The sequence below is a fragment of the Gasterosteus aculeatus genome, chromosome 11 (assembly GCF_964276395.1).
Source record: "Gasterosteus aculeatus chromosome 11, fGasAcu3.hap1.1, whole genome shotgun sequence".
In the NCBI taxonomy this organism is placed as follows: domain Eukaryota; kingdom Metazoa; phylum Chordata; class Actinopteri; order Perciformes; family Gasterosteidae; genus Gasterosteus; species Gasterosteus aculeatus.
In genome coordinates this window covers 471,261-499,220 of record NC_135699.1, presented here as the reverse complement: position 1 = coordinate 499,220, position 27,960 = coordinate 471,261, and the positions used below count along the sequence as shown (strand labels likewise).

General features: G+C 44.9%; 1 protein-coding gene across 1 annotated transcript; it reads left to right on the top strand.

The window, feature by feature from the left end:
- Positions 1 to 16: 16 nt before the first annotated feature.
- On the top strand, positions 17 to 27,882 carry LOC120828308 (carbonic anhydrase-related protein 10). The gene is made up of 9 exons (XM_040191823.2): positions 17 to 561; positions 1,733 to 1,807; positions 10,731 to 10,873; positions 20,723 to 20,908; positions 21,625 to 21,720; positions 23,304 to 23,376; positions 25,104 to 25,258; positions 25,575 to 25,749; positions 27,374 to 27,882. Exons 1-9 carry the CDS (start codon positions 501 to 503, stop codon positions 27,394 to 27,396), a joined length of 987 nt encoding a protein of 328 aa, XP_040047757.2. The 5' UTR covers positions 17 to 500; the 3' UTR covers positions 27,397 to 27,882.
- Positions 27,883 to 27,960: the final 78 nt, after the last annotated feature.

Below are 27,960 nucleotides of genomic sequence, written 5' to 3'. Positions count from 1 at the left end.
GGAATTATTTTTATATACACAATGAATGCCTTCATGGTGGATTTAGCTGGTCAGATTAGACTTAATGAAGTTAGTGAACCGGACGCTGTTAGTCTCGGTCGTTTTAGTAACTTTGCTTTATTCGTTTCTGCTGAAGCATGACTTCATTGCTCCTGGTGTCATTTTAAGCAATGCTTTCTTGATAATAATCCCCTGTGGCGTTTCGTCTCTTGCCTCATGTGGACAGGATTCTGTCCTGGTACCGTACCGTGGGTATGTTGTCTCTCGTCAGTGAAGTTGCCTGATGCGCTTCGAGCATCCATCCTCACCCAACCTGCAGAGAGGAAGCAGAGGCTCCCTGCACGGAGCGACAGCTGGAAAGCCTCGGCGGCGGATACGTACAGAGACAGATGTGTGACCTCCTGTGAGGCTTCAGACCATCTGGCGTGGACGGAGAAGAGAGGAAGCATGTCCGAAGTTGCTTTTTCAGCTGCAGGGCATAAGCATGACATGGAGGAATAATGCATCTCGTTTGGGATTTATCTGTAATCCTGCAAACATTTTTAATCTGCACGTCATCGGGTAAGGTTCCAGGAAGGAAATATACAGAATATGATGCAGTAATAGCTTCTCATTGAATGGTCATTGAATAAGATAAATATAATCTAATTGAAGTGATATTTCTACTTGTTAAGTCCCTACAGTAGACACCTGAGCACACCTGCCAGGGTAATGATGTACTTGTTGAAATGTACAGCCCATCATCTGCTTGATGAGATGAATGCCTCTAAACTCACACGTAATAGTCGGCTTTTTTATCTGCAGTGTGTCATGCATGCAGATGCACTCCGAGGCAGATAGAAGTAGTAGCCTACAGTACACACAAAGACTGAGATCACATCCATTTACTCACATACTCTGGCTTCATCTGCACACCAGAAGCTCCAGTATCTGAACTTGGGCTGAGAGGGATGTATTGCCACGTATTGCCATTAGACAGTAAAATACACTCGCTATGACACCTTTGTGGCAGATGCTTTGAGCACCAGGTTTAGAAGCCAACAATGTAATTTGCACCCGGCCGATGTGGCTTTCACACATGCGTGTGTTGCCAACGCGTTTTCCCTCCCAACGCGTGTTCTGTGACCCGGCTGCACGTTTACAGACACGCTCATCAGGTCAATGACAAGATTTTGCTGCCTTTGACTACTTCTAAAATGACTTTCAGCAAGCTAATCACTGCTAGAGTAAGTAGCATATTCAACTCATGTCACATCTCAAATAGCTGTTGCTGTGAGTATAATATATATATATATATATATATATATATATATATTGGATGGAAATGGAGCTCCAGCACTGGTATCAAGAAACACACAGGACACCCTGCAGGAGGAGAGGGACCAAGCATCCCACACTGGAAAGCTTCATTACAAAAGTTAATTCAGTTCATTCGGACGTAGAGCGCCCGTCCACCTGCAACAACCTCTACCCCATAGTTTCAGTTGGCATGAATATAAATTTGATGAAAGTCCCATCATGACTCCAATTGTATGACTACATCCTCACCCTCTGTACAGTGCTCCTAAGAATCCTGCTGTCATTTGTTATTAATTAAAAGACCCGGTCAATGCCGAGGGTTAAGTCAATCACTGTTCTAGTATCTGTCTTTAATCACACAGAGCAATCACACGACCAAAGCACCACGTTTGGTTGATAGAAGAACTGATTCTCTCTTTGTTTCTCTTTGCAGCCCAGCCTCTTACAGCTAAGCTCGATGCAGGTTGGTGGGCGTATAAGGACGTTGTCCACGGCAGCTTTGTTCCAGGTAACGGTGTCGTAATCGACAGTATTTATAAATGCTATGGAAAGTGTTTGGCCGACAAGAGTTAATTGCGCAATTTGTATTCCCAGTTGTATTCCCAAGTTATATTCAGTATAAAACAGGTCCCCTGGAGAGGGAAACAATGAGGCCACCCCAAAACAGGATTGGTTTTGCATGTGGAGGCCAATTCAAGTCTGTCCCTCTTGATCTTGGACTTGTTGACTGGTCTTGTTTTTCCACCAGCTACTAAAGAGTCATTATCACTTCTGGGAATATGAGGCAATTTCTTAACCCTACAGAAGTGTGACGTGTCTCCCAGAACATTCAATTCAATTCATTTTATTTAGTAAAGCCCATAATCGCAAATTACAAATTTGCCTCAGAGGGCTTTACAGTCTGTACACATACGACATCCTCTGCCCCGAAACACTCCATCGGCACAGGAAAAACTCCCCAAAAAATGACAAAAACCTTCCAAGAGGGAAAAAAGGGAAGAAACCTTGGGAGAACGTCAGAGGAGGATCCGTCTCCTGATGGACAGACCACAATGATGTCATGTGTACAGAATGAACAATGTATAATACATGAGACTATATGACAGAAATGATTCAAGTAACTGAGTAGTAAACCAGACGCACAACAGGACCACTGCAGGGACCACCACCACCACATAGAACCACCATCACATAGAACCACCATCACATAGAACCACCATCAGATAGAACCACCATCACATAGAACCACCATCACATAGAACCACTATCACATAGAACCACCATTAGATAGAACCACCATCAGATAGAACCACCGTCAGATAGAACCACCGTCACATAGAACCACCGTCACATAGAACCACCATCAGATAGAACCACCATCACATAGAACCACCGTCACATAGAACCACCGTCAGATAGAACCACCGTCACATAGAACCACCGTCACATAGAACCACCGTCACATAGAACCACCGTCACATAGAACCACCATCACATAGACCCACCATCACATAGAACCACCATCAGATAGAACCACCATCACATAGAACCACCATCAGATAGAACCACCATCACATAGAACCACCATCAGATAGAACCACCATCACATAGAACCACCATCAGATAGAACCACCATCAGATATAACCACATCACATAGAACCACCATCAGATAGAACCACCATCACATAGAACCACCATCACATAGAACCACCATCAGATAGAACCACCGTCCACAGAAGCCTGTGGGGAGGGAGAGCACAGAGACTTTAGGAGAGGGTAATGTTGGTTTACGAGTACAATAATATAATTAATATCTAAAATAATAATAATAATGATGATGACGATGATGGCAGCAGCAGCAGGCGTCAGCAGGGCCACGGTAGGTGTCAGGACCAGGGTCCCGAAGGAACCACGATCTACGGAGACCTGCTAGGGGTGAAAGCACAAAAAAAACTCCCAGAAAGAAGCAGAATTAGTCATGTGCATTAATAAAACGTGAATTATGGTAGAACGAGAGCGTGAGAGAGGAGCTCGGTGTGTCCTAAGAAGTCCCCCGGCAGTCTAAGCCTATAGCAGCTTAACTAAGGGCCGGTCCGGACTAACCTGAGCCAGCCCTAACTATAGGCACAATCAAAGAGGAAAGTTTTAAGTTTTACTTTAAAAGAGCTGACCGAATCTGCCCCCCGGACTGAAAGGGAGCACCTCTAAGAGACCAGGACAGGGCTGTAGAAGGTCCTCAACCCATCAGCAGGATCTGATCTGACACTGCTTATCTCCTGCTTTGTGCAAGGAGGAACAGGTTGAGCGCTGCCCGAGGCCTGCAGAATGACCTCCAGCAGGCCACAGGTGTGAATGTCAGAGCACCAGAATCGGCATGTCCGCCATGGCGCCCATGTCGCCCTGTGCTTCCCACAGATGAGCGCATGTTCCCCCTGAGCTCCTGTGATAGACGTGAAATGGCTTGGAAAAGCCAAGGAGAACGTATGCTGCTTGCAACATGGTTTGGTGGTGGTCAGTGATGATCTGAGGAGGGATTAGCGCTGGTTAGCGCTGTCCCCTCACAGCAAGAAGGTCCTGGTTCCACTCCGCCCAGTGGCCTTTCTGTGTGGAGTCTGCATGTTCTCCCCGTGTCTGCGTGGGTTCTCTCTGGGTTCTCCGGCTTCCTCCCACAGTCCAAAGACATGCTCTGGGGATCAGGTTGATTGGGGACTCCAGCCCCCCTGCGACCATGTGTGCAGGATAAGTGGTTTGCAGATGGATGGATATTACTGGACATTTGTGCGGCTGACGTCACTACACCAGCTATATTGTAATCGTAATCCCCGTCAAATTCAAAGTCAAAATGCCGGCGGTGTTCACCGACATCACAGATTTGAGACGAGTTTTACAAAGCTGTGATCGATGTCTTCTCAATCAATCAATTAATCAAACGATTGGTGAGTCAGAAACTATTTTTTAATAGATGGAAGTGTGGTTGAATGAATGCGACTACAAGCTGTTTGCCTTCATATTAAATTGAGCAGTGTGTGTTTTCATTGTTGCTGACTGCTGACTATAACTAACAAACCTCCCTCATTGACTAACTCTATACCGGCTCGTCGCAATATTCGCTCCCTCTCTCCCTCCTCGCTGGCATCTTCTGTTCTATCAGCTCTCCCTTCAACTGACTCCTTCTCACTCTTGCATCCAAACGCTGCTGCAGAGTCTCTCCTCTCAACTCTTTCCTCCTCTCTAGACTCTCTCTGCCCTCTTACGACACGACGGACTGGCAAATCCCCTCCGGCTCCGTGGCTGTCTCAACCGGTCCGTGCCATGAGAGCCACCATGCGAGCGTCGGAAAGGAGATGGCGTAAATATAAACGACCTGAGGACCTGCTCGAATTTCAATCTCTCCTCTCCTCGTTTTCTGCTTCTATCTCTGCTGCCAAAAGCTCCTTCTACCAATCCAAAATCGAATCCTCATTCTCTAACCCCAAAAAACTCTTCTCGATCTTCTCCAATCTCCTCGAACCCCCTACCCCTCCTCCCCCCTCCACCCTTCTTCCGGGAGACTTTGTCAACTACTTCACCAAGAAAATAGCTGACATTACGCTCCTCTTTCTCAAACCCACCTCCTACTTCTCGCGTCCCACCGACCTCACCTCTTTCGCCCTCACTTTCCTCTTTCACCGCCCTCTCTCCTAACCAAATTCTTACCCTAGTAACCTTTGCCCGTACGACCACCTGCCCTCTTGACCCCATTCCATCACATCTTCTACAATCTATTGCACCCGACCTTCTTCCGTTCCTCACCTGTCTCATCAACAACGCTCTGTCATCTGGCTGTTTTCCCAATTCTCTGAAGGAGGCAAGAGTCAACCCTCTCCTGAAGAAACCCACCCTCAACCCTTCTGAAGAAAACAACTACAGACCGGTCTCTCTTCTTCCCTTTTTGTCCAAAACCCTTGAACGTGCTATCTTTAATCAACTCTCCTCTTATCTCCACTGTAACAACCTCCTTGACCCCCACCAGTCAGGTTTCAAGGCAGGCCACTCTACAGAGACTGCTCTCCTTGCTGTCTCTGAGCAACTCCACACTGCTAGAGCCGCCTCTCTCTCCTCTGTCCTCATCCTTCTGGACCTCTCTGCTGCATTTGACACGGTCAACCACCAGATCCTTATTTCCTCCCTTCAGGAACTTGGTGTCACAGGCTCTGCTCTCTCCCTTCTCTCGTCCTACCTCGATGGTCGCACCTACCGGGTAACCTGGCGAGGATCTGTGTCGGAACCTTGTCCTCTTACTACTGGAGTTCCTCAGGGTTCCGTGCTGGGTCCCCTCCTGTTTTCGCTTTACACAAACTCTCTTGGCGCTGTCATTCGCTCGCATGGCTTCTCTTACCACAGCTATGCCGATGACACCCAACTAATTCTCTCCTTCCCTCACTCGGACACCCAGGTGGCGGCTCGGATCTCTGCCTGTCTAACTGACATCTCTCAGTGGATGTCCGCCCACCATCTGAAAATCAACCCCGACAAGACTGAACTACTTCTCTTTCCCGGAAAAGATTCGCTTACCCAGGACCTGACAGTCAACTTTGGGAACTCCGTACTAACGCCCACCTCGACCGCTAAGAACCTCGGCGTCACACTCGACAGCCAACTCTCCCTGACTCCCAACATTGCCGCGACAACGCGATCCTGTAGATACACGCTCTACAATATCAGGAGAATACGTCCCCTTCTCACTCAGAAGGCAGCGCAGGTACTGATTCAGGCTCTTGTCATCTCCCGCCTGGACTACTGCAACTCCCTCCTGGCAGGTCTCCCTGCCACCGCCATTCGACCTCTGCAGCTCATTCAGAATGCAGCAGCTCGACTGGTCTTCAACCTTCCGAAATTCTCCCACACTACTCCACTCCTCCGCTCTCTTCACTGGCTACCGGTGGCTGCCCGCATCCAGTTCAAAACATTGGTGCTCACGTACCATGCTGTGAATGGATCGGGTCCAGCTTACATCCAGGACATGGTCAAACCCTACATCCCAACCCGCACTCTCCGCTCTGCATCTGCAAAACTACTCGTCCCTCCCTCACTGAGAGCAAAACACTCGACTAGGTCTCGACTCTTCGCTGTCCTTGCGCCGAAATGGTGGAACGAGCTCTCTGAAGACATCAGGACCGCAGAGAGCCTTCACATCTTCCGCCGCAAACTAAAGACACACCTCTTCAGACTCTACCTCGACTAAAGACTAACAAATTGTAGCACTTAAATTGTACTTGTAACGTCACTCATCTATAGCAAATTGTAAATTGGCTTAACGGACGCTGTTTTAAATAATAAATAGTATGTATAAACATGTATGTGTCTAAGCTATGATGCACTGATATGGAACTCTGAGGGAAAATGTAAACAGGTACAGGACATTATGGTTCTTTACAGGACACCGCGTGACTCACTCTCAACCAATCAGGATGCCTGATTTCATCCACCCGTATTATAATTAAGGATAAAGATGGTTGTATTCTGATGCTACTGGTGTCTATGTGTTTGCGCGCGGGTGAGCCCGAGCAAGCCAGCTAGAGTGGAACCTGAACTCTTGTTATCGACCGTGCACGCGCGCGCGTAAGTAAGCATCAACTGTAAAAACCTTTGCCAAGAGGAGCAGATTTGTCACGGAATGACCAGGAGACCGACAGGAGGTAGTAGAATCAAGTTTATTTGTTAATAATCCAACAGAGAGCGAAGGAGTTTAACCCAAGTCTAATACTATCAAAAAGAGAGCGAGTCAAAAAGTGAATGAGTGGGAGGAGTGGGTGATGAGGAATGTGAATGAGTGGGAGGAGTGGGTGATGAGGAATGTGAATGAGTGGGGGGAGTGGGTGATGAGGAATGTGAATGAGTGGGGGAGTGGGTGATGAGGAATGTGAATGAGTGGGAGGAGTGGGTGATGAGGAACGTGAATGAGTGGGAGGAGTGGGTGATGAGGAATGTGAATGAGTGGGTGATGAGGAATGTGAATGAGTGGGTGATGAGGAATGTGAATGAGTGGGTGATGAGGAACGTGAATGAGTGGGGAGAGTGGTTGATGAGGAATGTGAATGAGTGGGTGATGAGGAATCAAAAGTTAAGACTGCAAGTTTGCTTCCTGGTCCAAACTCTGGTCGTCGTGGATGAGGTCAACTAAGAGTCTGGCAGATGGCGGAAGCCCCTTTGAGTAGAGAAAAAGGGAAATACAGGCAAAACAGACTGTAACACTTCCGGTGTGTTTGTGGCAGAGAAAGCATCTTACATTGAGGTCCCATCTCTTAGTGTTCTCATTGTGTGTGTTATTTCTGTATTGTGAGGGGGTTTGCAAGTGTTGTTCAGTGCGAGTGAGTTTTTGGCTGTGTGTGTGTGTGTGTGATAGAGAGAGAGAGTATGTAAGGGTTTATTTCTGTGCCTGCTTGTTTTGGGTACATAACATTTCAGCTCTGGGTTGTTATTTGGTGCTGCAGAGTGGGTAAGTAGGACACCGAGTTAATGATCAGCCTCTGCCTCGCTCTCTCGCCCCCACTTTCTCTCTCACACACATATTCTGCTATTTTCTTCATATTTCCTCTTTTGCATTTGTCTTGTAGTTTTCTTATTTGGTTGTTATCTCCTCTTCTTAAAATATCTTCCTTACTCACTCCCTCAAACACCTTTACAAAGCTCGCCACGGGCCCACAAGAGAGATGGAAAGGGGGAAAGGAGGATGGAGGATAGAAGAAGCTACATTATGTAAGAGGAGAAGGAACGGCGTAGAGAAGATGAACACATTTAAATGGGAATAAAGTAGTGGGAGAGTTAACAGGTTAAGAGAGATGACCCATAGTAGAGAAATGACATGATAATCTATCTCAATAATCTACTGATATCATTCACACCTTCCATGTCTGACCAACAAATACATTTTACAATCACTCACAACAATAAGACCAATAAAGCTAATGAATAGTTGGGGAGGGGTGATAAAAGGAACAGAGTTCTTACTCGGTCGATTCTCTGCGAGTCTCCCTAGTATATTATTATATATACTAGAAGGCCAACTGAACCATTAAGACATACCTGCAATGTGTTGTGATCTAGCCTGGCCACCCTGGGCGGCTCTAATGGACGGGTGCATGCTCGTTGTTGTTAATGTTAATGATGTGAGGATAGTTTGTCATTATCTTGGCTGGATCCTAAACCAGCCGTTCTCGACTGGACCTCCACTTTTCATTGAACAGTCTTTTCTTTTACTTTGTCTCCTCTACATTTGTGTTCACCAGTTTTTCTCTTTAGCGTCTGTCCTCCGGGTTTTCCTTCACCTGCTCTGTGCCGCCACGTCCTCGCCTTGCACTGAACCGGTCTCCTCCCGTCTTAACTAAAGCCTTCACCTGTCGTGTGTGTTCTATGTTGCTTAGAGCGCACGGCGGCCGAGAGGAGAAACGATGGCGTTGCCTTCTCAAGATGTGTTTGTCACGCAACGTCCATCAAAAGAACACGCATTACTTTTCTACCGGGTCTCATGTCCGATCATTTTGTTCTATTTGTCGAGTCCTCTACACAACAAGTTTATTATTTTATAAAAAGCAGCAGGCAGATCCAGCGGCCTGAGCTCTTCATCGCCAAGCACGTCTTCAACCGGCGGCGCTTAACTCTCTGCAGAGGATTCAGCCTGCGAGCTAAACTGAGACAGCTAAGCCAAGCTAAGCTAAGCTAAGCTAAGGAAGTCGTCTGTTTACATGAACTGAAAACTAGTTTTCCTTTAAGCATCTTTGATATTGAGACCCCCCCATCCCAAAGTCTTTAACCTCCTTCTTCTACCTATGCTTTTGTCTCTCTCTCGCTTCCTCTTTTGTACGCAAGCTCGTTTCCCCAAGATTTGAACACAGTCTCATTCATTAAAGGTGTAGTTTGGGTTTGTTAAAGTGGGTTTGAATAAGGTACTTGCGTAGTCAATGTATTTTCTTAAGTACTGTCGGCACAGTACCGGCTCATCAGCAAATGAAAGTACTGTCATGGACAACATATTTTAGCAAACAACCTAAAGAAAATTGTTTATTGGACGCTATACTGGGGGGAGCTTATGGCTCATTAGCATTAAAACCTCAAACGGGTCATTTTGACAGCAAACATTTTAACATGTTAATAATGATCCTTGTGGTATTTTGTAAATTCGGTTTTAGACATTTTATTCAGACCACAAAGAACCATACGAACTTGTGGTAAAAGGACATAATATGGCTCCTTTAATAAACAATATGTGCCTGTAAGAAACTTCCTCAGAGACTTTGTTGTTTTTAAGTCTAATGTTGTCTAGTGACCTTGTTTCGGGTAGATGGTGAGTTGTGTTAAAGCTTTAATTATAGGATCTGGTGAGAAGTGAGCTTGTTTTTAAAGGTTCTAAACCACTTTTTGAGGAACCCGTCTGAGCCTGGTAATTTTCCACTGTGCATCAAAGCTTCTGATATTTCCTTTTCCTGAAAGGGTTTTCCCAAAGATTGTTAGTGATCTTCTGTTAGTGTGGGTGATTTAACACGTTTTTTAATGTGTTTTTTCCATCTTTGAAACTCTATGTGAGGTTTAATTGTTGCAAAATGTTGCACACATGGGAGTTACTATTATATTAAAATGAAAGATAACGAAAAATTGTATGCATACTGAACTTGTTCTTGTTGCGACTATGGGTGTTTTTCCCCTGCAAACATTTTTACTTTGATGTTTTTAAGTATCTGTTAAAGAGTTAAAAAGGAGTCAATTGAAAACAAGGTGTTGGGTAAGAGTAAATAGTAAAAAAATAGTAAAAACTAAGAAGGATTAAAATGACTAAATGTGACTACAACTAATATGCATTTTTCGTCTATAGACTAAGACTAAATCAAAAATAGCTGCCAAAATTAACACTGTTACAGATAGCTGGAGACTGTAATGGAAGCCTGTCAGGGGGGTGCGGGGAATGCAGGACTCAAACGCAGAGTTTCCAAAACAAAAAGACTTTAATAGTCAAAATTCAACCAAAAGACCAAGGGAGAAAAACGCAGACATGAAACAGAAACACTCTGCCGTGGACTTCCAGACAGTTAACAATGACGCGACAAGTGACAAGAGCCACACATGGCTTAAATACACTAGGGAGGTGCAGGCGATTGGACACAATCATGACACGACAATCACAGGGGATGACAAGGCAGGAAGTGAAGTAATCAGGGGACACAAGAGGCAGTAAACTACAAAATAAAACAGGACATGAACCCAAACTGTGACAAAGCCATGTTTAAATTGAAATGTCAGTAAACTCCCTTTTCTCCTATCCAGTAATGATAAACTAGATGACTCAGTCTGTTGTGGTTTGAACTGGAGCACCAGAGCACACACACTAATTACTGCTACTGTCTCTTGTTCTTGTTCCCCCTATCTTTCTGCTTACTCTAACCCCACCCGCTGCCAGTCCCATCTTTCTGGGGTCTGGTTCACTCAGCCTGGAACTTGTGTGCCATAGGGAAGAAGCAGTCGCCCATCGACATCGACACCAGTCGCTTGATCTTTGACCCCTACCTGACCCCACTGAGGCTCAACACAGCAGGACAGAAGGTAAGCAGTGTAACCATTTTGATTTAGTTATTCCCAAAAATTGGGTCGGGATCCAAGGGTGGGTGACGGAACCCTAAAAATAAAAAATCCTCTCTAAAGCACCCTGAATCCCCGTTAAGACCTTTTGGTGATGTTGCACATTGCATCGTGGATTATTTTGGGTGTTTAGTCACATAAACTAGATAATTTGTCAGGGTTGGGTAGGACGGCAGGACTCAAACGCAGACTTTAGCGAAAAAGACTTTAATAGTCCAAAACTCCACAAAGTAAAGGGCCAACGGGCAAAAACACACACGAACCGGGGCTAAAGAGGCAGGCAGGAACGAGGAACATCCAGACGATAGACAGGGACATCCGTGACAAAGGACAATGACGCCAAAGTGACAAACAACACACACAAGGGAGGTGTAGGTGATAACAACAGGTGGAAACAATCCGACAATCACAGGGGATGACAGGACCAGGCAGGAAGTGAAGTTACCCGGGGATACGAGTGGCAGAAAACTACAAAATAAGACAGGAAGTGCACCACACCGTGACCGTGACATAATTGCCATATTAAGATCAAGTGGGCTGTGTATGTTGAGCTGAAAGAAGTGGAAACAGGGTACCAATGTCCCCTATAAACCGTAAAAAAATAGTTTTAGCAACATTATGTGAGCTTTAAATTCTACGGTTCTTTAAATGTTTTCTTTATGTTGAGGTTCAAAGTTTACAAATAACATAATAGAAAACAGACAATAATAATCTCTACATTCATATCAGATGCAATCTTGCGTGAATCAAACTTTATTATACTGAGAATTAAAGGGACGTTGCCATGTCCTTTGTTCATGCTAATGATGCGTTCACACCGAATGCACGCTCTAAACGCGTACTCTCAGGGGTTCATTTCCAGGCAATTTGCATGAATTGCATCCTTCGCGAGGAGCGTGGCTTATCACCCTAAAAACAGCCATTTTTTTCCCTCCGTATCAACCAAGGAAGGTCCTACTCACGTTGGACCACCAAACGCCGGCGTGTTTTGTTACTCAATAGTATCCATAGGCTGAGACAGCTCGTCTGGATGACTGATTCCCCGTTACACTGTTTGAGAGGCTGTTGGCTCCAACTGTACTTCTGTGCCGAGGGAACGGCCCCGTGGTGAGACACCGTGTGCTCCATCACATCCAGACGGCGCTTTAAGAGCCACCCACACGTTGTTATTGTGTGGTTAAACAATACACACTGTAATGTGCTGCATCCGGGTGTGATGGGTGTTATAAAAAAGGCACATATGGTTGTATGCTGTTGTTTAAAAGTGCGAGGTCTTTTCTGGGCCGGTCGTGGTAAAGGTAAAAGGACGTATCAAATAGCTTGGGGTACCCACACTCAGCTAACATTATTATTCATTTATCCTCCATGTTTTCTGATTTAGAAATTGTCTGCAGGACGTCAGTGACGTCAAGGAGGGCATCTCAACACTGCAGCCATTTTGCCGCTTTAAAAAAAAAAATTTCAACCTACGCATTTGGTGTGTTTGGGTGTTTGACGCACCTTTGTCTGAGATCGCGTTGAGTTTGCTGCAAAGTCAACACAATTTCAGGCGAATTTTGCCTTGTGTTTGGTGTGGATGCACCATTACTCTACATTTTATCCTCATGGTCACAGTTCACAAAAACATACTTTTCAGTTGTACTTACAAAAGTTAGAGTTGATTATTTGATGATTAGTTAAGACTTCAGAAAGAAGATTTTACCATATTAATATATCATCCTTGGATTTAGAAGACAATATGAATGCTTAATCATTATTATAACAAGTTGTTGACATGGACAAATATGGTGCTTTGATAAAACATATTTATAAGTTTTTCCAAATTGTGATCAATTGGGCCTCATGCAACTGAAAGTTGCAATATTATAACCCTATTAATAGTAGCACAGGTGGAGCCCTTTACCTGTGAAATTCAGCTCCAATTCAACAGACACACGTCCCGCCCTTTCCAGGAGCCTGACATGTCCAAGACATGGAACCAATCACGGGTGAACACACTTTTTCGGTTTGCAAGCTACTTTTCAACCGAGCAGTTCAGCTGCTATTGAACTAAATGAAATACTGTATGTCTGTTAGCAAGCAAGGATTGCTAATTAGGATTAGTTTTAAGTTGTAATGGTCAAGCGCGCATGCATGATGTTACATGACTTTTCTACCAGCACTGCCATCGACCTCTTGGGCAGCCCTGGAATAGATGGAGAAAGCTGAGGTAACTTTGGAAGTTGCCCAGCACTGTATTCTGCCCTGTGTGAGCCGTTTCACAAGAGGGGGACCATCACATGTTATTTTGCTGTTGTGGTTTTGTCTTTGGAGCCGCATAATTCAATCAGAAGACATTACAAAACATTAGGTCGCTTCGGTAAAAAATCCATTGAATAATGGTGTGAAATGCCGTAGAATGTGTGGGAGATTATCTCTGCAGGATCTACAAACCTCAGTGCCTGCAGGCCCAACTCCTTTACCATTACACACGCCTCAGCATTAGATTGCCTGCAGCAGGGTAAAGAGTGGCCACAACCTGCAATTTTAGCAAGCCTCTTATCAAAAGTCATAAAAAATAGCTGGTACATGTGATCTCACCCTTTCAAGCCCCTGTCATCTTAAATAAGGGAAACAGTTCAAACTAGTAGAATTAACTACTTAGGTACAGGCCTTTTCACACTGACACCTGCTCATTGGGATGAGGGAAAATAAATTCCACAGAGTAAGCTTCATTTACTCCATCGCGAGAGAAGTGTCAACCACTAATAACGGCCGCTGTGGTTCATACGGAGTTTGAGATCAGATGAGTGGCAGCACAAGCTCTGCTAATCCAAACCACTGAGGAATGTATGTCGATGGGCTAATGAAGTATCTGGGTTACTCAACCACTGTGCCAGAGCTTGAAATACATTTGCACAGAGTCTCTGTAAATATGGGGACTAAAGGTGCTGCATTAGAGTGTGCATCTTCAACGGCCACTGTTGTATTGTGCTTTGGGATGAACACTTCACAAAATGTGTTAATCCCGTCTAGAGAAGTTTATCACATCTATTTTCAATGCACATCTCAAATGCATTATTAGTCCTCAGACATCTTTTTTAAGTGTGTACTAGCAAGGTTGATATTCTTCTCGTTTGATTTTGTAGACTTATATGAACCTTTTTTTAAAATTGGATGTGATGTCATGTGCTCAACTGACTGGTGGGATCAGGGATTAAGACATTACCAGGCTTTAAAGACATTGAGCAGCATTGCTTTCCCTGGGGCTTTTCTGTCCGAAATGGATTCAGGCAGAATGGTTCACAGTCGGGTTACATGGGTCTTCATCCAGCCATGCATCAAATACACAATCCATGTTGTATACTTCATCATGCCCAATTGCTGTCCTGTTTGGTGAGCTGTGTATTGTGGTATTCTTGTGGTATTGAGGACAGCTCTATTTCTAAGAAAGCAATGTAGGATTTTCATAGAACTGCTTGATGCTTAGTGAAACCGTTTTCTCTGTTTTTTCTAGTATTTAAAAATAACTGTTGGGCTCTTTTTCAGAGAACCCAACAAATAGTGCTTAACACCTGAAGACCACAATAGATAGTCATGTGTACAGAATAAACAATCTAAAAGATGTATAATAATGAGTAGTGAGACAAGGTAAGTTTATTTGTATAGCACATTTCAACAACAGGGCAATTCAAAGTCCTTCACATCAAACCATCAAACCATTAGGGAAAAGAAAAGGACATTTAAAAACAGTTAAGAATAGAATAAAAGGTTTAGTGCAGTTAATGTAATAAACAGTAAAAAGCATCCTTGAATCTGGTTTAATTAAAGGCAGCAGCAAACAACTTATTGAGACATATTTGAAGAATCTGGTTTGTTCCAGATAACATAATACTTTTAATTATTATTTTTCTTTAGCGTATGTTACACTGGAAATAAAATGAATTGGGTTAATTTGAAATGATGTCAGGCCCACGTTTAAAGAGAGGACTCATGAGCAGAATGAACAGAAAAGGGCCGTTTTTATTTGGCTCAAAATATCAAACTCAAAACTGAAAATCACTCCATGAGGAGGAAAACATAAAAGTACAAAAAAAACTGAAAATCACTCCATTAGGAGGAAAACGCAAAAGGTATAAACAGGTTGGAGGAACTGAGTCCATAAACAGAAACTGAAATTCTTCTAGAACGGGAACGGGGAAAAGCAAGACCAAACCGGGCAGGCAGAGGAACACCGAGGCTAAGGTGGCGGCCTCAGGCTGGAGAACGGTCGGTACACTCAGTAATCGGCACCAGGGAGACGCAGACTATAAGACACATGAGGCTAATGGGAAACAGGTGGACACAATCAGGGATCAGGGGGGACGATTCGACTGGTGACACATGAGGGACAAGTGACCTGAAATGAGAGAGGGGTTAATCTTTCAAAATAAGACAGGAAATGACAAGACAAGGCACGGAGACGAGAAAACCCCAACCAGATCTCACCGCGCCAATAAGTAGTCACAGCCTTTGTTCAATACTTTGTTGAAGCACCTTTGGCAGCAATTACAGCCTCAAGTCTTCTTGGGTATGATTCCACAAGCGTGGCACACCTGTTTCTAGGCAGTTTCTCCCATTCTTCTTTGCAGAACCTCTCAAGTTCGATCAGGTTGGATGGGGAGCGTCGGTGCACAACCATTTTCAGATCTCTCCAGAGATGTTCAATCGGGTTCAAGTCAGGGCTCTGGCTGGGCCACTCAAGGACATTCACAGAGTTGTGCCGAAGCCACTTCTTTGTTATCTTGGCTGTGTGCTTCAGGACGTTGTCCTGTTGGAAGATGAACTGTCGCCCCAGTCTGAGGTCCAGTGCTCTTTGGAGCAGGTTTTCATCGAGGAGGTCTCTGTACATTGCTGCATTCATCTTTCCCTCAATCCTGACGAGTCTTCCAGTTCCTCCCGCTGAAAAACATCCCCACAGCACGATGCTGCCACCACCATGCTTCACTGCAGGGATGGTACTGGCCAGGTGATGAGCAGTGCCTGGTTTCCTCCAGACACGATGCTTGGCATTCAGGCCAAGGAGTTCAATCTTTGTTTCATCAGACCAGAGAATTTTGTTTCTCATGGTCTGAGAGACGCATCCACACATCCAGTTTTCTTACGCTAAAGTGAATCTGCGCTGGCGCATCTGTAACCCTATTTGTAGCACGTAGCCAACGTGCCCCGACAAAACCTCACTCCAAGGTTTTGTGAAAAGTTGGCAGTTCTGTAGCGAGCACAATAACATTACAAAGAAGTGCAACACAAGACAAAGGAGACGTCCTCTTTTTCCCAGACATTTCCTCTTTTCGAGAGCTAAAAAATGCGTCCGGGTAAAAGAGGACGTCTGGTTACTCGAGCTAAGCTAGGCTGAGGCTACTCGTGTTATTGTACGTTCACACCAAAAGCGAGGCGAATTTATTTTGGTTTATTTGCGCCTGGAAGGGGCGTGGATTATCTCTGTTACGTGTCTCCGTAAAGACAGTTAGCGTTTCCACCATGAAAATACAGTAAATAACCACAATTTCTGCTCTTTATTTGTTGTGTGAATTACACAAACGCCGGACCCGCAAACGGTATTGTGTTCAGCTTGAATGTCACCGACTCCTCCAGGAAGTGCGTCTGGATGACTGCGGCTTCCAGCGCTGCTTCAGGCGGCCCAGCAGCCGGTCTGATGACCTCTTGAAGATGCTCGGTGCCGGCGTCTCTCGGTTACACACAAACTAACTTACAGGCGTTCAGTCTCAGCTGTGTGTGTCTCCGGTGAGCGGCCGTTGTATTCACGCTGTGGCAGCAGGACGACAAGCGGAGCATCTCAACACTGATTGGCTTTCGCGAGACAGCGTCGGGGAATATTTCAAATTTGAGCAAAAAAGCGATAGTTTTTCTTTTTCGCATCATTCGTGCCGCCCTTTAAAATTTGCCTCATTCGTGACCAGACGCGTCTGTGCATTGACTTTACATGGAATCTACTCGACTAGAAAATATAACTATATAAAGTAGAGTGGAGGACCCTAACCTCGAACAAGCCCGACTGAACCTGGCTGTGGTCGAGGGGGAACCGGTGGAAGGGGTGAGTGTGGACACTTTTCCACATTTTGCTATTTAAGAATGGCCTCTTATATAGGGTGGCAAAGCTGGCGGAACTTGTGGTGGAACAGTTGCTAGTCCCCAAACGCTATATTCCAAAAATGTTGTACCCGGCCCACTCACACATGTTGGGAGCTCATCTAGGGATAGAGAAGACCTACAACTGAATCCTGGTGCGCTTCTACTGGCCGGGGGTGAAGAAGGCGGTCCAGGATTATTGCAAAATCTGCCCAGTGCCATCAGAATCCCTTAATACCAAAACCAGTAATTAACATCCCCTTCCAGAGGGTGGCCATGGTTATAGTAGGACCCCTGCCAAAGTCCAGTAGGCGGCACCGTTATATCCTGGTCATCATGGATTATGCCACCCGGTACCCAAAGGCAGTTCCATTACGCACTGCAAGTGCTAAGGCAATGGCGAGGGAATTATTCCTTCTCTTTAGTAGAGTTGGAATTGCAAAGGAAGTCCTAACAAACCAGGGAAGCTGTTTCATGTCTCGGGTGATGCAGATGTGCAAGCTGCTGAAGGTGAGCCAAATAAGAACCTCTTTCTACCACCTACAGACTGACGGCCTGGTAGAACGTAAAACAAATGCTGAGAAGGGCTATTGATGTGGATGGGGAAAACTGGGACCAACTATTCCCCTTTGTCTTTCTCAATCCGAGAAGTTCCCCAGGCGTCCACAGGGTTCTTGCCGTTTGAGCTGCTGTATAGACGGGGCATGCTGGACCTGGCCAAAGAAGCATGGGAGCAGCAGCCATCAGCCCACAGCTCCGTTAGATTATGTGGACCAGATGCAAGAGAGGATGGGTAAGACATGGCCCCTGGTGCGGGAACATATCCAGCAAGCCCAACACGCCCAAGCCAGAATCTATACCTGTAGAGCTCAACTACGGGAGTTTCAGCCTGGGGAGTTAGTCTTGGTCCTGATTCCGACTGTTGAATGCAAGTTCCTGGCCAAGTGGCATAGACCCTATGAGGTGATCGAGAGGGTGGGTGAGGTAACGTATCACATCAATCTGTCCCTTCACAGGTACCTCTGGGCCCCCATCTGAGTCCGACCCACCGGCAAGACATTGTGGAACTGACCGGGCAGTTTAAAGATGTGTTTTCAGACCTGCCGGGACGGACCAACATGACATAATCACCAAACCTGGGAAAAGGGTGAGGCACCGACCCTACCACACCTCAGAGGCAAAAAGGGAGACCATTAAAGAAGAGGTGAGAAGGATGTTGGAAATCAGTATTATTGAAGAGTCCAGCCCGATTGGTTTGATTCCAAAACCCGATGACCCGGCAGGGAGTGATTCTGCAATGATTTTAGAAAATTGAATGAAATCTCAAAAATTGATGCTTACCCCATGCAAAGAGTTAATGAGGTAATCGAGCGATTAGGCCCAGCCCGGTTGGTGTCCACTTTCGACCTCACCAAAGGTTACTGGCAGGTTCCCCTCACAGAAGCTGCCAAGGAGAAGACTGCATTTGCTACCCCGGAAGGCCTGTATCACTATAGAGTCCTACCCTTCGGATTCCACTGAGCGCCAACTACCTTCCAAAAAATGATGGACCAGCTGGTCCGACCTCATTGGGGGTATGCAGCAGCCTACCTAGATGACGTGGTCATACACAGTCCTGACTTGACCGCCCATGTAGGCCACATGAAAGCTGTCTAGGGGTGGGAGCGGGCCTGACTGCCAAACCCAAAAAGGGCCACCTTGGCTAGAAGAGGCAGAATACCTCTGCCACACCATTGGGAGAGGCAGTGTAAGACCCCAATCCCGGAAAGTAGAAGCCACCTGGTCTAAGCCAGCCATTAAGCGACAAGTAAAAACGTTCCTGGGCCTGGTTGGCTATTATCAGTACTTTATACCTAACTTTGACACCATTGCAGCCCCTTTACACGAGATGACGAAAAACCGCCACCCACACCAGGTCCTTTGGAGCACCGAAGCTGAGAAAGTTTACAAGTACAAATCCACACTACAAAGAATTTCAGAATTGGACAACCTGACACACTGCTGATCTTCAGAAGGCACTGCCAGACCGTTGTCCGTGTAATGAGGGGTCGGAAGCATGTGGATCCATTCGCAGATTTATTGGGCAAGAGTCAGGGCAGGCATCAAAGCAGTCGAAGCTCCCGAGAGCGAGATCATAAGGGCAGGCGGCAGAGAATTAAACGTAGTCTAACAATCCAAAATCATACACAGAAGGGTCACAGAATATCAGAATAAATGATTAGAAATGTCAGCCGAGGCAAAACAAGACTTCACAATGAGTGTGAGTGCTGTTTAAGCAGAGCAGGTAATGGAAAACACCTGTGCCGGTGATTAGTCTGTGTACGGGCTACATGGGAAATGGAGTCCGGGAAGTCAGTATTCAGGTGAGGGGGCCCTCCGGTGGCCATCAGAGAGAGCCACAGAGGTCTGATTCATTCGTCTTCCGCAGACAGTGAAGAGCATGCTTCCTCAGCCTTACTGTTAAAATTCGACACGGTGTAAAATCATCAAAACAGGATATTTGATGTTTTGCAAACAGGAGACAAAGTCGACACACATACAAGTCATGTGCCAAGCCTACGCAAATGTGTTCATCTTCGGAGCAGGAATATATAGTTGAAAGACAAACATCCTATAGATACCACAGGGTGGGGCTCTGGGCAAAACCCAGGTGCTGGTAGTCGACCTTGGATGTCGACGAGCATCTTTGGCACCACAAGATTATAAACATTGACGCACAAAAATCTTGATTATCAGATGACCCGGGACACAATGTAATTCTGTGCAAAAGAAAAGACTTTCTGTGGTACTAAGGTAGAACATTATTGCAGTTTTTCCAACACTTTGTAGTACACACAACACACATTGTAGTAAGATGACCCACACATTTTGTGGTCAACGCAAAGCAGCAGCAGTGCACTTAAAAGCACCAAAATAAGATGCCACTTCATTCTCAAAACACCGGAACCAAAAAATATGCCTGCTCACATCAATTGCAGAGGCAGTATCAGATGCTACTCGCATTAATCTCGGCCACATTAATCGCATTAATCTTGTGTTGATTTTGACAGCCCTGCAAATTAACACCAAATACTAAAAAGGGTGGACGTTGAAAGAAAAAGTGCGGGAACGAGGTCCATTCATTTAATACAAGTCCCATGCGATGGCTTTATTTGCTTTATTACTTTTCTAAAAGTTTTAAATAAAGTTTAGAATACTTTTTTATTGTGTAGGTTTATACGAGAGGGCCAACATTGTTGTTGTAATATAATGTTTGTTTATATGTAATAAAATAAAATCATAAAGCACTGGGACTTGTGTTTTTTTCCGTTGCCAGTCCCTTTTCTTTCTCCCTCTGCAGCGTGGCCAGTCTCTTTTTGATTTGTTTTGTAAAGTTCCCAAACCTGGAAAGAAGTATTTTTGTTGTTTCATTCCTCTGAGTCTCAGTCCTGACCCCTTACACCCACAGACAAACATAAATACACCTGTCTGCCCCCTCCGGACAACCCTTTCCCACCCGAGTGACAAACTCCCTGTACCCCCCATGTTAGGAAGGACATAAGCCCTTAATGACTTGTGACCAACATTGCCTGGCTCAAACTCAACTTTTCCAATTCACGCCATGCTCGCAGAGTCGGCCGACAGGACAGTGCCAGGACGCATTATATGCACCACGATGAAATTGTCTCAAAAGTAAAACTTTTGTCCCTTTCTGTTTCTCTGTAGATGGGCTGTACCATGTACAATACAGGGAAGCATGTGTCCCTGCGCCCTGACAAAGCCCACCTGGTGAACATCTCAGGGGGCCCACTGGGTTATAGCTATCGGCTGGAGGAGGTCCGCCTCCATTTTGGGAGCGAAGATTCCCAGGGTTCAGAGCACCTCCTCAATGGACAGGGCTTCACTGGAGAGGCAAGAAATAAGACTCGATTATCAATAGAAATCACACATCTATATAGACAGGAGCACTGAATGCTAATAGCCTGATAAGATAAATGCACATAGCAGGCAGACATTGCAAGCTTAACAACTACATACAGTATATCTTTGTTTTTTCAGATTAACATGTCTCAAAGTAAAAATTACATTTTTTATTATTATTCTTTTTCATTGAACAGTTTTCTGCTTACAGACTAAATACTGAAAGTTTTCTCTCGTTGAGAGGGATAATGTATAAATACATGTTTTTTTGTCTATTTCTTGTCATGAGGAAGCCTGAGCCTGTTTGTTCTCATTTGTTTAAATCCACTTTGTCCAAAGAGACACACCGTTACGTTAAAAGGAAGCCATAAAGTTCTGACTGGTGCTCTTGTTATCAAGCAGACTTTTCATGCAACCCAATAGCATGAATCAAATTGCCAAAATCAGCGAGGTTTATAATCTCCAGAGCAAATGACATCCTCTGTCCTTTGCAACAGATAAGCAAAAGCTCCAGGATTACTGCAGCTAGAAGTTGATGAGGCCATCCCATCATACTATATACTAAACAATATCATAAGCTCTTGGGAATGAACGTAGGGTCCTTAAATTCCAAAAGCACTTTGGTTCATTCCTAAAACATAACATTGATTCATTGAAATGACTCAATTTAAAGTGTTGTGCTCTGTGTCCTTGTGTCTTGCTTTCAGGTCCAGCTGATTCATTATAACCAGGATCTATATGGCAACTACACGGAGGCAGCTAAGAGCCCCCACGGCATTGCTGTGGTCTCCATCTTCATGAAGGTCAGCGTGTCTTTATGGCCTGAAAAATAAAGAATGACCAATTGAAAAACCAAGTGAGCTCATCATAGTTTGATTAATTCACATATTAGATTCAAAACATAACCTCTGAATTTTGAATTATCACATACGTGTAGCAAAGACTGTTTTGAAGTGAATAAACTTTGAATGATGAAGTACACAGCGCTCCTCTGAAGGCTCTGCATTCCACCATTGTCAGACAGCAGCTTCGCCTGCTGCCTACTTACACATCAGGAATGCTGGATAACTTTAAAACGGAATTCGCCCTCACTTCTTTGGATTCAACAGCTTCCAGCAGATAACGCTCTGCCATTGCAAGTCAAACTATGTCCGCTTTCACCTTTTTCTGCATGTTTGTGACGGCAATTAACCATGAATTACAGTAGGGGCCGACTGTGCAGACACCCAGGGCCCAAAGGGACTTGAATAGAGACTTATAGAGACGGCTGAAAGAACAAACCTCCACAAAATCACTACAACGAGACGCTACCAAGAGGGACTCTAGATTCACCCGTTGACTAAATGCAAGGTGCCACCAGCCCCTCAGGGCTATCACACCCATTCATACACAACAGAGGGAATTAATCCTCTGATTGAACAGAGACACTTTTGTACTGAGCCGCAGTCGGCCCACATTGTTGAAGCTCACACGATTATTTTGATTCAGTGCAATATTGACATACTGTTACAAATAGAGGAGGCAGATCTCAGCAAACCACCTTTCTTCAAGGTCTTCTGCATCATCAAATTCTCTATTGATAGAAAAAGAGAACTCTGCCAGTCTAAATTTCAGTCCCACTACGTTAACTAGTAACCAAGTTAGAGATGTTTGCCCACAACACCACAAATCTAAATCTGGTTCCCTCGCTGGTGCTTCTGACTGAGGAGCAACAACTTGAGTGAGTGACAAAACAAATGGCACAAGTCGTGACAGGTGTATTATTGCGCAGGACCCCAGAAAGTGCAGTGTTGAGTTTGAGCGGTTTGGAGGAACCTTACAAGCAGCAACACTAAAGGCATCGGGAATTGTGAACGGGTCCAGACTAGTGTCGCTCTCACCGGGGTAGTTCAAGTAGTGCGAGGACACCAGGTTCAAAAGGTTTAATTCACATCCTTCGGATTGAAGAGAAGACAGTAGTCAACACGGGGAACTCAGGCTTCGGTCGATCTTCGCTGGTAAAACTTAAATAATGCCTCGTCTTCGGAGGGGAATCGGAAATCCACCTCCCTCCAGAGAATACACCGTCTTCAGTCTCTCCTGCCTCTGGGAATCCTCCTACATCGGTCTGGTCTTCTGCAGCGGGTCCAACCTGCAGCTCGTCTCTCTCTTCCCTCAGTGGTGTGTCTCCCGCCCTTATGAAGGCCTCCCGGTCGTCAGACCCTGATGGGTTTCGGGTGTGAGGGGGATGCTCTGAGTTTCGGGGTGGGGTTCCTAACTCCAGATGGAGCCATAGTAGTTACAGCCATCGGCGGTGACCCAGCCTCTCGTGACATCACACTAGTTCTACTAATAACAGGGTTACAGCGCTACATGCTTTTTAACCTTCCTCTCCGTCATCTCTCAGCTCTCTGAAAACTCCAACGCCTTCCTCAACCGCATGCTGCATAGAGACAGCATCACCCGGATCAACTACAAACGTGAGTCACAGACATGGTCTCCTACTGGGCTCTTTCCCAGGCAGGCTTATGCTTTGATTTGGGGAATTTACAGGACTAAATCTATGTATGTTACTTTTTATGCTAAAAGCCTTTTTAAACTAGTGTATTCACACTTCACATACACTGTCCCACCTCTATATATAAAGTGCACTTTATATATAAATGAGATCGCAACATAAAACACAGGTACATCATTTACGTAATAAATGTCAATTGCCATAAAAGAGACAAGCAGCTAACTTAAAACAAACAGAAAATTGCATCAATGACTCAGAAGTTCAATTCAATTCATTTTATTTTGTACAGCCCAAAAAGTCTGCGCGTGTTTCTGCGTCTTTACGCGTCGACGCGCTGGTTTCACCTCCTGGTTGTAAAGTCTCGCGTGTGTTGCAGAGCGATTCTCCTCCAGAACAACAGGTGGAGTCACGTGTTTTGTTGAAGACGACCTGGAGAGTCACGTCTTTGTGTGTGGAAGTCGCTGGTTGCTTTATTTATGTATCATAGACTTTATTGCCCCGTGCATCCACACTGCTGCTTTGCATCAAGGACACATTTGTCCCGTATTTTCCTCCACGACTTTGTTCCCCTCGTTTGTGGAGATCTGCCTCCATGAATCAGAGGCCATCCGGCGTCCTCATAGTCCGCCAATGACGGCTTGTACAAGCGCTCATATTTAAAAGCTCTTCAATCTGATCCGTTCTCTCGTAAACGTTCTTCCTTTTAATAACGGCCGTATTGTGCTGTGAGAACGGAGACGTGAGACTCTAAAGGACGGAGTTAGAGACCAATCACAGCCTGCTGCTGCAGGAGGCTGCGTCGCTTTAGACACTAGTCTAGAAAAATGGGTCGACGCACGCAAGGAGGTGTGAAAAGACACGCAAGAGACACGCAAGAGACACGCAGGGGACACGCAGGGGACACGCAGGGGACACGCAGGGGGGTCTTGCATCTCTCTGAAAACGCAGAAGCATAAACCAGGCTTTACAGTCATCAGCAACTCCCCAAACAATGAACAACATTCCGGGGGGGAACCTTAGGGAGGCGATAGACAGGATAGGAGTGCAGTTCCTTTTAATACCAATCTAGTCTCTGCAACAGGATACAAGTGTCAAATGCGGCAGCTTAGTCGGAATCGGATCCAAGAGACAAGTAGAAGATTTAGACTTTAAAGAAGTCAGTTGATCAAGGTTGATGGAAGAGAAGGCATCCAAACAGGCATCAGGGCCCACTGCTGCATCCAAGGTTCCTACATCGGAGGACAGGTCGGCACTGGTTGAAGGCAGGAGACCATCAATTTTCTCTTTGATAGTCAGAATCTTATCATTGAAGAAGTTCATGAAGTCGTTACTAGTGAGGTCCAAAGGAATACACGGCTCGACAGAGCTGTGACGCTCTGTCTGAAGTGACACTCCTTGGTCCTGTTTAAAAGATACATTTAAAAAAACGTGCATCCTTAAGAAATAGTTGAAAGTGAATCACATCAAGATGAGGGTGAGAACTATTTTTCCAAAAAACAGGTTTGAGGAATGAAGTATTTAAAGCAACTTTGTCGTGAATAAATCAAAGACAAACTAAATCCTAATGGGGGATATGGAGTCCAAGTGGGAAAGCTTCCACAGCTCTATTTATACAAAGTTATCAACAATTCTACTCTACAAGTAGCAATATGGGTCACATACAGACTTTTCTCTACCCTCTCTATCTAGATGATGCGTTTCTATTAATGGGCCTGAACATAGCCGACCTTTACCCTGATACCCCGCGTTACATCACCTACGAGGGCTCGATCACCGTCCCGCCCTGCTATGAGACGTCCACGTGGATACTCATCAACAAGCCTGTCTACGTGACACGGATGCAGGTACCTTGAGCAGCACTTGGAGGGCATGGCATAAAACCATCAGCAAAAAAATGTATTGATGATTTTGATGGCGATGTAAAAAATATCATCTGAATTGTCACGGCAACATCTCCACACATCTCGTTTGTCTGCTTCTATGAGAGCCGGTGGATTGATCAGCACACTGGCTGAAGCTCATGGAACCTCAGCTCAGGAAGCTCATCCTGAACCGAATGGTGTTTTTTGAATGTTTTTGTCTATTTCTTGTTATGAGGAAGCCGGAGCCTGTTCTCAGTTGTTTAAATCCACTTTGTACTCCACCATGCTCCTTCTGCAGATGCACTCCCTGCGGCTCCTCAGCCAGAACGAGCCCTACAAGATCTTCCTCAGTATGAGCGACAACACCCGGCCTCCCCAGCCGCTGCTGCAGCGCTGCATCCGCACCAACATCAACTTCAACAAGCCGGGCCGAGACTGTCCCAACAACCGCGTCCTCCGCCCGCAGTACAGAGGTAACGGGAAGGAGGGGAGGTTGTGGCGATATCGTTTTGACAGGAAAGAAGTATTTAATGCTTTAGTGTGTATTAGTGGAGCGTCAGTGATCAAAGGCAGATTATCCCATTGAAATGAACGAGCAGGCCCAACAGAATATCGAAATATTGGTTGAATCAATACACATTTGCTTCAATCAAAAGGCACATTTTAACCAATCATTTATGTATTATTATGTATTAACCAGGTTACACAGTACATATTTTCTCAGTCCCCCAGTAATTACTATTTTATCCCACTTCTGTTTTGTAGCTTCAGTGCAGGTTTTTTATTGGATAATAAAAATCGGAATTGGATATCTTTAATAATGTTCAATAACTATATTTCAAAACATTGAATAAAAAATACCTTCTAATGTATTAAACTTAATAACACCATTTGTATACTCAAAGCAGTTTGACCGTAAAAAATAATGGCAGAGACCCCAGTAATTTACTACTATTTAACAGTGCAGCTTCTTACATTTATTGTAATGTATTGGATTCCAGTGTGTGCAGGTAGAACAGTTGGGTTTTACATTCATTTTACTGTACACAGCAGCAAGTTAATGTTCATTTACAAATGGTAGTGAAATCTGCTCATTTCGAATTGAAATCCCCAAACAGTCTGTATTCATCTTTCCGACCACAGTAAACAAGGAATAGTGGGATATGAGCTGTTTGATTAATACAAATGTGTTATCAAAATATCAGAAACATTACCCTAAAATCAACGGTACAATGTGGATTGCAGAACTTATTTCCGTTGCTGTGTTTGTACTCGTTTTATTTTGTAGTTTTGTTGCCTCTCGTGTCCTGGCTTAGCTTCACTTCCCGCCCTGTTGTGTTATCCACGGTGACTGTCTGCCGTGTCCAATCGCCGTATTTAAACCACACTGACTGTAATTCTCACTTGGTGATGCTGCACATCTTTTTATTGGCCATGAAAGTATCATTGTGTGTGTGTGTGTGTGTGTGTGTGTGTAGCACTCAGTTCTTTATGTATTTTGCCTAAAGCTAATTGATGCCATCTTTGTTGTGAACATTGAAATCACTTAGCCCTGAACTGCACTTTTACTCAGTCCGTACAACTGGAGGCATTGCTGCGTTCTCCATGGTGATGAGGACAGCAGATGACCAGACAGTGAAGTAATATATACAGCCAATGTTTGCAATGAGGAATCATTCCGACTCAGTCAAACTCGGAGAGTGTCCGTCCTGGATGAGCAATCCATCCCCAGTTGCTCTTTCTACTCTAAAGTGTTTCCTCCAAATTAGGGATATACGTAGATGATGATGTGTGTGCGGGACTGTAAAGCCACTTGAAATAAATGTGATCTTGATGGGAACATTGTGGCAAACATTAAAATGTATTTGGTCACTGACTGTTTGGTCAACGTTGTATTGTCACTACTGCGCGTGTATCACATACTCATGACCTGCTTAGAGTCAGTTAGTCCATAGTTTGGATTTAGGAAAGAGTTGTTATCGCTACTCATTGACATGAACAGTCTCTGGCTTTGTCTTTTTTACAACAGCACACCTTTCCCGTTTTATTTTATCCTTTCACCACTATTCATGTAATTTCCTTCTCTGTTTTCCTCAGTAAATCAGTGGCTCCTCAAATAGAAGATTTAAAGGGACGAAGAGATGGGCTTACTGTTCAAATCACCACACTGTACCAAACTAAAGTGATCTCAGCTCAGCTGAGACTGATGGGACTGCAAACCACCCCGTGTGCCTCCACCCTGGTGGGCCAGCCGGTGGGCGCGCGGACCTGACGGAGTCCGAGGTGTGAAAATAAAGTGATGCCGACTCTGGAGCGTGTTTCCATGTGGTGTCTTAACTCACAAACGCCAAAGATGTTATTGTCATTCATCAATATTTAAGAATAACAATTACTCTCTCTGTCATCAATTCCCCCCAAATGTGTTTGGATATCCGACGGGGCATTTATTTGAGTTCTTGTGAGAATTTCACCCCGACATGCTCCGCCGCCCCTCCCTCCTCCCCCCGACGTTGCTTGGTGATAAATTAACCACATTAGCGCCGCTGAAAACGTTACGTTGCAACTGGCCCGACATTTCCTAAAAAATAAAAACCTGTGATTTCAAAGCCTCGTCCAGCTGTTTACTGACCTTTGGCATGTTTAATGAAGAGAGAGGGAGAGATACACGCAGAGAATGTAAAGAG